We start from the raw sequence: 9,893 nt of genomic DNA, 5'->3' as shown, positions 1-9,893 counted from the left end.
CGGCATCACAGGCTGCACGATGCCGGCCATACAGGCATCGCGGACCACCTGCAAACAGCAATCAGGAGACAAGCCAACTGCCACAGGTGCACACAATCCCCACAGGTGGAGTCAATGGAGGCTGGGCCTGTAGAAAATGAGCACACCCACACACCACACCCCTTCCAAAACCAAAATGCTATCACTAGCTGTTGCAATCATGGTGCTAGAGGACATGCCAATACTGCTACAACTACAGCAACAACACCAACCACAACAAAAACTACAGCAGCAACAACAGGCAGCACAGAGGAGACGCAGGAGGAGAAGGAGGGTGAGGCAGGTCCAGCAATTACCACCAGCCCAGCCAGCAGTGCCTCGTAGGCAGCCACCAATCCCTCGCAACAGACCCAGCCCATTTAACCTAACCCCTGAGCAGATCCACACCCTGTACCGGTTGGACCGGGACACCATCACCACCATACTGGACATGATACACAACGACATAGGCAGCCTCATAGAAATACGCACTGTCAACCACCCGCTACTAAACGTGGTGTCCGTGCTCCACTTCCTGGCCACAGGCACCTATCAACACACAGTGGGGCAGCTGCATGGCATTTCACAATCACTTTTTTCACGCATATTGAACCAAGTGCTGGATGCCCTCCTGAAGCACGCAAGCACCCACATATCCCTAACACAGACTGCCCAGGAGATAGCCGACACCAAAGTAGGCTTCCATGCACGGGTAGGCATGCCCAATTGTGTTGGTGCCCTGGACTGCACCCATGTTGAATTGGTAGTCCCCCATGCCATAGAGGCGGTGTACCGCAATCGCAAGCAATACCACTTCATCAATGTGCAGATGGAATGTGACTTCAGCAAGATCATCACACATTGCTGCGCCCGATATCCCAGATCAACACATGATGCCATGGTACTGCGCAACTCCACCCTACCCCGTCACATGGAGCGACATGCTGGACCACGTGCCTGGCTGCTTGGTGAGTTGCACAACTGGGCCATGGCAGTGCTTTGGGGTACTGATGTGTAGGGATGCAAACTCCACCTGGTTGCGAAAGGGGGGGGAAGCATACTCCACCTGGGTGGCAAATGTCTGTGATTGGAGAATGCATGCAGAGCTAAACACTCCAGACCTGAACCTCCCAAACGGAACATGACACATCACCGGCACAAATTAAACAAATAATGCATATCGAAGACAACAAGTAAGAGGCACAACCAGGCCACCATGGTGATGGAAACTAATGCATGACTGTACAGGAAGGCAACTGTGCCAATGTGGCTAGTGTGACCATGCATAGTGTAGAATTAACTGCTTGAATGGGAGGCTAAACATTGTCGTACTACCACAGTACATCCGCCTCAGCATGCATGATTACACCCTGCATCAACTATTAAGCGCCATCCAGACTACCACACCTCATAGCAGTATAGTATGCCTTGTGGTAACATCCTTGCATATGTACAGGGACATGTGCATGTCCACACCATATAGGTGCGGCCATCACTGTGCTTCCTGAAGGTGCCAGCTCTGAGTGACACATCGTATCCACCTGCAGGTGATGGAGGACCTCCCTTGACGCCGTGGCTACCTACCCTTGTGCGGAACCCGCAGAACAGCCATGAAGAGGAGTACATCAGTGAACACACCCGTACGCATGTTGTGATTGGGCAGACCTTTGGCCTGGTGAATGTGCATTTCCGCTGTCTATTCAGGTCTTGTGGGGCACTCCTCTATGGGCATGAGATTGCGGCAAAGAACACCATGGCCTGTGTCATGCTGCACGACATGTGCGTCGGGGAAATGTCCCACTGTCACCTGACATTTACATGCATGCACTGGGTGAGGATGATGAGGATGTAGACGGAGGTGAAGTAGCCCCCCTGTCAGTACGTGATGCATGGGATGGCCATGCAGTACGCCAAGCACAGATCCACGAATACTCCCGACCCACAGGGAATATGAAAGACATGTGTCAGTCAGAGACTGGGCCAATGTGGACATGCACACAGGGAATGTTGGGAGTTGGGCACTGAACACTGTAACACATTAAATGGATGCACACGAAAATAACAATGACCAGCCATGGATTTTTCTTATCACAACTTGTGTATTATTTACAACAGCAAGAATTTATTTGGCCACTCCCCCTCCCTAACACCCCCAACAAACTCCCAGACCCCCCCAACAAACTCACAAAAAACCCCCCAACCAACACTGATACCCCCAATACACTCCACAAGATGCACCCCTTCACCCTCAACCATGTGTCCCACTCCCATTGTCCGCCCACACTACTTCCGGGACTTCTTCCTGTCGAGAGGCGGCATTTCAGTTTGCCTTGCACTCCTACGTGTCTGGCACACTGGGCTTGTCGGGACAGATGAAGCTGGTGTGGAGGTTGAAGGTGAGTCGGTGGCAGGTTCCACACCTCCTGCAAGACGAGGCCGCTGCATATGGAGCAGCATGGAAGTCAGCACCTGTGTCACCGCCCCCAGGCAGTCCCTCATGAGCACAGCCGATGCTTTAACAGTGGCTGTGTTGGCGGCGATGGCCGCTGTGATCCCCACAATTGCTGTGGCAATACCCCGTCTGGTTTCCTCCCCGTCCGCGGTGTACTGGCGGAGTAGATCTAACATGGCCTCCTGTCAGGCCTCCACTGTCGCCAGTAGTGTCTCCAGGGTGTTGGAGGGAGCTGGAGTGGTGGGTTGTGCAGTCATAGGGACAGCATTTTCGGGACTGTACTCCTCAGAGGTGGGTAGGTCACAGTCACGGGGACAGGGATCAGGTTCGCTGCAGGTGGGTGAGTTCATGTTTTGGGGCGAGGGGGTGGGCACGGGGCTCGGGGTGGGTGGACATGTCACCCCGGTGACTCCCTCCGGCTCCACATTGGCATCCAGTTCATCCACAGTTGAGGCGGGTGCTTCCAGAGACTCCCCTTCGACAGGTGTGGGTGTGGCCTGCTGGGTCTGTAGTGTGTCAGGCACACTGGCAGCAGGTGTTGCTGGATGTGTCCCAGCTCGCATAGGCACACTGGCAGTGGCTGTGGCCTGCTTGCCTGCAGCGGAGGTGGTGGTTGTAGCCCTCTTCTTAGGGTGTGAGGTGGATGCCCTCGCGGTGGTCTCCTGGCTTGCATCTTCCTCATCGGTGCCTGGGGGGTAGAACAGATGCAGGGCATCAGTGATGGTGTGACATGGCAGAGGCATACGATGGTGCTGTTCATTATTCATTTGATCATGCATTCATGTCTTACAGGTGTGTCACGCAGGGTATTCAGAGGGGGCATGTTAGCATTCCCTGCATGGCAGGTGGCATGCCGTTGATTTGGGGTTTGTATGATGTGTTACAAGGGCAAGGTACAGGTGTGTTGGCTGTGTGTTGGTTATGGGATTGGCACTCAGCGTGCATTTCAGTGGGGCAGCGTTTGGCCCACCATCTGGACTTGGATATGGTCATGTGGGTGTTGGGACATGCATTGCCTTGCCTAGACTCTCTACCACATCACTTGTGCTACGTCATGGTTGCCCCTACAGGGATATGCAGGGTCACTCACCTCCTTCCGGCATATCCCTCGATGGACTCAGGACTGATGAAACTGCTAGCCGTCCCCTCCCAGGGCATCAATTTGGCAGGGGAGTGGGCACCCCCGCCTGTGGCCATGGCCTCCCTCCGATTGCTGGCCATGATATTGCGTAACCTCAACCGGAGGTCATCCCACGCCTTCTGCAGTCCTTCACACTGCGCGGGGTGGTACCTACGGCTGATACCTTGCAAGCTACCTCCTGCCAGATTTGCCTCTTTTGTTGCTGCACCTCCCGCTTCTTGTCGTGGGATTGGATTATGTCTGCATGTGCAGCTGGAGTGTCCGCTAACATGGTCAGCTCTGCGTCTGAGTAACGCTGTTTCCGCAGCCGGGGGGTGGTCTTCCTGGTAGCTTTTGACATTCTCTATAGATTTCCACTGTGCTCTCCAAGGATCGACTGGTGGTTCGGGAGTATTGCAATGGATTGTGTTTTTAAAGATGGCCACCGGCCCATTTCCCGTTCCTGCGCGATGACGTTATTTCCGGGTCCGGTTTTGCGAACCCGGTATTAGCATGGTGGTATTACCGGGCGGTATTTAGGGGTTGCTCCTAGGCGGTGCCGCTATCGGCGGGTCCCGTGATGCCGCTATCGGGGGGTTGGAGGGCCTTTAGCGGCATGCCAGTATTTCCATTACCGGCATGGGGGTTCGCGCGTGCTCACGCACTCGGAATCACCCGCTATTGGCGAGTTAATACGAGCACGGACCCGCTCTTACCGGCATGCCCGTAATGGACCTGTTTTTACCAGGCTACTCGTAATAAGGCCCATGGTCCGAAACAGTACTGGAGGAGCAACCGGACGCCGCCATAGAAATGATATACGATATAGCAGAAGGAGGGCACGAGATATATAGGATATATGAGCTGGTGATGTCCAAAGTGGGAAAGGAAGTGGTGCAACTGAGACAGGACTAAAAAGAAGAAGTGGGAGCCCCTATGAGTGATGGGATGTGGGAGCGAGCCCAAGGGTACCACAAGAAAGTGTCAAGGAATGTGAGGCTACAGCAAATACAACTGTATATAACCCACAGGGCTTATTAACAATTTATTTTTATTCGTAGCAGTCAAGACTGAACCTATACATTTATTTTCTTTTAATGAAAACTGTGTGTAATCGAGGGGTAGCTTTGGTTTGAATTTTCATTCCGTCACAGGTAAATCTGTAGCACTAAAATTGAGGAAATTGTGAAAACCATTCACAATTACTGGGACAGATTAATCTCAGTAAAACGTCTTTAGGAATCATACTATGGGTTGGCCAATCAAAGTGGAAATACTCTGTACCAAGGAGATGTCAATTGCGCGTTTCACAGGACAACAGGCAGTCTGCACAAAGAGGGCACTCACTGTATTTGCAGTCCCACCCTAAAAATATCTTACCATCAAAAGAAACGCCTTCAAACAAATAACTGTAAAAAAGTGTCTCAACATTCAGATCTAAAGAGATGGTACAGGTGGTGTCTCAAGTTGGCAGGCGTGCGTGGGACTGGTTTAGCAATGTAATTCCTTCAATGAAATCACCAGTGCTGCAACACTACTAACAGGCCAACTTTGCATTTTATTTATGTACACGTTCTAAATACATTTTGCTTGCGCTTTTGTATAAAAAAAGGAATGGCTCCCTTCAGCGTCTCAGAAGCGCCTGTGTGTACGTTCCAGGCCATCATGGAAGGTGACTCAGCAGCACATGATGGGAATAGTTGTCCAGCTTCCCAGATTAGAGGAGCACTGTCTCTTTGGGAACACTAGCTCCAAGAGCCCATGGGAGGATTCAGTTTCCACTTGGATTCACTGCCGAGGTCCCGCGGTGGTCTGCCTGATCTGCTTTCCATTTCAGCAATTCTGGAAGGCGGTCAGAATAGGTTTATTCTGATAGAGGGCAAACTTGGTGTTGCGGAAGCTGGAGTTGTCTCAGAGCTTGGGAACATGCTGGTTATATGCGGCTTGCCTGGACCCTTGAGGCTGTCGTTGTGAGTCTTGTACTCCATGATTGTATTTGGTGGAAGATTCAGCACGCGCCAGAGCGTGTCACGTATACGCGCTGTCGTTATTTGGTCATTTGCAGTCTTATTCCAGATGGACAGAATGTCTTCCTGAAACCATATAGAGACAACCACGCCACAGATCTCTTCCCTCACCATGAACTGCTCCCCCAGCATAGCCAGGATGATGTTCTCCCAGAAACGTGAGGCCAGTCCTTTCGGCAAGCGGATGATCCATTTGCCCCCATTCTTGTTTGCCTCATCCTCCCACATGGGTTTGATGCCTTCCTTAAAGAGGTGGAAATCACTGTAGCCGGTGAGGTCTCCAGGCCTCACCAAGTGGCTGTATACCTTCCAGAACTGCTCTACCGAAGCAACAGTCCCAAACTGCTTAATGTTCTGCTCGTAGTTGGTAGTGATGGCTGGTCGACTGGGGGTCCGCCGAGTGTACCAGAAGGTATGATTATACTGAAGCGGGTGCTCACCTACTGCTGGAGTTACAACCTTATATCGTACTGTACTCTCTACAGTGCCAGTGCCGCCTGTCTCCTTCTCCGTTTGTGCTGGTACATCAGTGTGGTCATTATTCCGTTCATCGAGCTGTTGCGTCTCCCCACCGCTCATGGCCTCGGTGCTAGGGGTGGGGGTGCGCTCAGGGCGCCTCGGCTCGGTAAGCAACTCTACTTCTTAATCTCGTGACCACAGGGCTTATTTAAAAATGCAGAACGGCAAATATGCCCCAAATGCGGCGAAGAAAACACAGGGATGACACATATGTTCTGGGCATGCCCAGAAATCGAGAAATGTTGGGGAAAGTAGCCCACGGATTAGAAGGAAAAGAGGAAAAGGGATTAAGATAATTGTTGAAACAGCATGGGCATGTCTGGTAGGGGGTTTTCCCAGACCGCGTAAACTCAAACATGTAAGTAAACTAAGGGATTTGGTGTATGTACTCGCGAAGCGTAGAATTGCCATGGGATGGAAGGCATGCCACAGACCAAAGATAGAAATATGGTGGAAAGACCTCCAGAAATGGGCAGAAGCTGAAACTGCAGTATGGCAGGAAGCCAGTAACGTTGGTGGGGAGGACGAAGCAGAAACCCTGACAGCCTGGAAACATTTAATAGCTACACTGTTTGGGTCCACTCCTGAATGGTCGAGCGACCAGGACCCAGCAGAGAACATAGGAGAGGGTACCCCTCTGAGAGACGAAGAAGCAGATAGCGAAGTAGTGTAGGCTCGGGGGGGGGGACGGGAGACGCAGTAGAGATTTTTTGAGTGCCATAAAATTTGAAATATCGTAATATGTACTGCAAGTGTGGTTGTTTGTTGTTTGTTTGAAATAAAATTAATAAAATTGTTTAAAAAAAAAAGAAAAGTGTTAGTAGATGTCAAGCCGACACCATGTGGGTCCCTATAATGGGTATTCACGTAGTAGAAAGCGTGTCCTGTTTCTTAAGACTAGTCAAGTGTTCTCGTATTCTAATGCGTAACTGCCTGATGGTGCTTCCTACATATACCATCTTGCAGACGCACACAATAGCGTAGACTACAAACTTAGTCCTGCAGTTGATACAATCAGTAATAGTAGTCTTGATACCCAAGTGGGTAATACATTCTTTACAATCTGGATTTGCAAATTTGCATAGGGTACAGGTACCACATTTGAAAAAGCCGCTCGTAGGTCTCAACCACTCTGACCCATTAGTTTTGGGGTTGGAGACCAACGAGGGACACAGTCTGTTCTTCAAAGTTTGTGCTCTAGTATAGACAAAAGATGGTTTGTCACTGATAAAGGGTGAGATATCACTGTCAAGTTTCAAAAGATCCCAATGTCTGTGTACAATGTTATACAGTTTTATGCATCAGAAGATAATTGGGTAGTAATGTCCACACATTTCCTTGGTGTTTCGCTTGATTTATCTCTATTCCTAGGTTGCAACATATCTGCGCTTGATTTTTTCTCAATTTTGTTGTGTGCTAGTTCAATGGCATTATCAGGGTAACCCCTATCCTTGAACCTACTGGTCAACAAACCAGTTTCGTGTGCAAAAGCAATATCCGTGCTACAGTTGCGACGTGCCCTAAAAAATTCCCTAGCTGGGATGTTCATAACCGTTGATTTACGGTGGCAACTTGCAGCATGTAGTGTGCTGTTAACCTCTGTGGGTTTACTGAAGGTTCTGGTCTCGATCTGTCTGTTTGTTTGTTTATTATTTATTATGCGCGCCAGACCCAAAGGTATCAGGGCGCAGGAAATAGGAAGTCTCAAGGCTTAGTACAAGGTTACATGGTTACAATAATTGCGATACAAAATAGTGACATCTAAAACTAGCAAGTAAATACAAGAGATAAGTAAGGAATATACAAGCAATCTATATACAAACATATATATGTACAGTTATAAGCAGGTATAGTCACATTCTAAAGGTTCATTTCTCATTGTTTTCTAGGAGCCAGGCGATCATGTTATGCCTGAATTTGGCAAAGGTTTGATCCATTCTTAGTGGTGTGGGTAGTGAGTTCCACAGTTGGGCAGCTTTAACTGGAAAACTAGTACCACCGATAGTGGATAATTTCTAGCGGGGCACCTGAAGGCAGTTGGAATTAGCTAGTCTCGTGGGTCTATTAGAGGTCTTTCTAAAGATTTTATCTATCAAATAGCATGGTGCTTTTTTGTTTAAGCATTTGTGGATAAGGGATGCAGTTTTTAGTCGGATTTTCTCAGATGTGGATAGCCACTTGTGTTTTTTTCTTGTTTCAGAAATGTGTTGTTTCCTAGAGATACTGAGAGCAGCTCTAAGGGCATTGTTTTGAAGTATCTGTATTTTGTTTATAATATATTTATTGGCCCCAATGTATAAGGCATTGCAGTAGTCGAGTTTGGATAAAATGAGGGCTCTCGCTAAGGTTATGCAACTGTTGGAAGATAGGAATTGTTTGCCAGATCGGATTAATTTGCATGTATATGCTGTGGAGGAGGCTAAGGAATTTACCTGTTTATTGAATGTTAAGGTGGAATCTAAGTAGAAACCAAGAGTTTTTACTTCTTTTGCTACCCTAATAGGGTTCCCATTAATGATGAGTGATGTGTAATGATTGCTTAATTTGGAGAGAAGAGATGCGGATCCCAGAATAAGGAGCTCTGTTTTATCATCGTTCAGGAAAAGGCCATGGGTAGCCATCCATGCCTGAACGATGCTGTAGATTCTATTCACCAAGGCCAAGTCCTTGTCATAATCCCCAGTGAGTGGTAGGAAGATCTGGGTATCATCCGCATAATTAGTGTAGGTGACACCCAGATCATCAAGATCGTCAAACAGGGGCTTGGTGAATATGTTGTACAGAGTTGGAGAGACACAAGATCCTTGGGGCACCCCGCAGGTGATGGGAATGGGGTCCGCAGCTGCAGAAGGCGAGAAGACCCTCATAGTTTGGTCGCTAAGAAAGGATTGTATCCAAGCTATAGCCTCTGTGGAGAAATGGGCAGCTGAATCCAGGTGGCTGCATAGGACTTTGTGGTCCACTAAGTCAAATGCTGCTGATAGGTCAAGGAGGAGGAGTAAAGCTTGGTGTTGATTGTCTCTAATCTTGCCTATTTGGGCTTTAAGATCAATAAGTGCTGTTTCTGTGCCATGTAATGTCCAGAAACCAGATTGGCGAGAACCTAGAAGTTGATTCGCTTCTAAGAAGCTCTGAATTTGGACATATGCTACCTTATCTAAAATTTTCAACAGGAATGGCACAATGGTGATAGGCCTGTAGTTAGTAGGGATAGAAGCGTCTAAGGTTTGCTTTTTAAGGAGTGAGAGTACCCAGGATTCCTGAAGATTACTGGGAATAGTGCCAGATGTGAAGGATGCGTTAATGAGTTTAGTTATGAACAGTGCTAGATCCCTAGCAGCGTCCTTAATTCTCGTGCTGGGTATTGGTCTCCCTTGCAGTTGGATGGTTTGAGAGTCAGTATAACTTTCTCAACCTCTATAGTGGAGACTTTGGATAAGTTAAATTGGGTAGAATGTTTTGTTTTGGGCTGATGTATTTTGTTAGGAGGTGTCGTCGAAGTTAGTGAAGCCTTCTTTTGAGCAATTTTATTCTGTAGGTTGGAGACTTTGTTAACTAGGGCGTGCTGAATGTCAGAACACCTTGTATTGTCTTTGACACAATTGTGTGTGTTATGATAGGAGTTTTTAATTCTTTTAAGATCGTGAAGAGCTCCTTCATACTGGAATTTGCTAGTGAGATTCTGTTATTGTAGCATTCTTGTTTTGGAAGAGATATTGATTAGGTTTAATTTATTTTCTGCTGTGGGATGAAGTTT

The 9,893-nt window shown here is 48.4% G+C and overlaps 1 protein-coding gene across 2 annotated transcripts; it reads right to left on the bottom strand.

Moving 5' to 3' along the window:
• Positions 1-4,624: 4,624 nt before the first annotated feature.
• LOC138511621 (eukaryotic translation initiation factor 4E type 2-like) lies at positions 4,625-6,245 on the bottom strand. 2 transcript variants are annotated; one of them, XM_069627410.1, is made up of 2 exons: positions 5,545-6,245; positions 4,625-5,500 (listed from the first exon to the last, which is right to left on the bottom strand). In XM_069627410.1, the coding sequence occupies exons 1-2, from the start codon at positions 6,194-6,196 to the stop codon at positions 5,424-5,426; spliced, it is 729 nt and encodes a 242-aa protein (XP_069483511.1). In that variant the 5' UTR covers positions 6,197-6,245; the 3' UTR covers positions 4,625-5,423. The 2 variants fall into 2 exon arrangements, with proteins under 2 accessions (XP_069483511.1, XP_069483510.1); XM_069627409.1 differs by having other exon boundaries at positions 4,625-6,245.
• Between the last annotated feature and the right edge of the window lie 3,648 nt (positions 6,246-9,893).

This window comes from Ambystoma mexicanum, chromosome 6p, assembly GCF_040938575.1.
Source record: "Ambystoma mexicanum isolate Mex_15411 chromosome 6p, UKY_AmexF1_1, whole genome shotgun sequence".
NCBI lineage: Eukaryota > Metazoa > Chordata > Amphibia > Caudata > Ambystomatidae > Ambystoma > Ambystoma mexicanum.
Note: the sequence above shows the minus strand (reverse complement) of the source record. Positions and strands in the feature narration are given on the sequence as shown.

What these genes read in the sequence shown, in the direction of transcription:
- LOC138511621 (XM_069627409.1), bottom strand. Translation starts at nt 6,196, where the DNA reads ATGAGCGGTGGGGAGACGCAACAGCTCGATGAACGGAATAATGACCAC.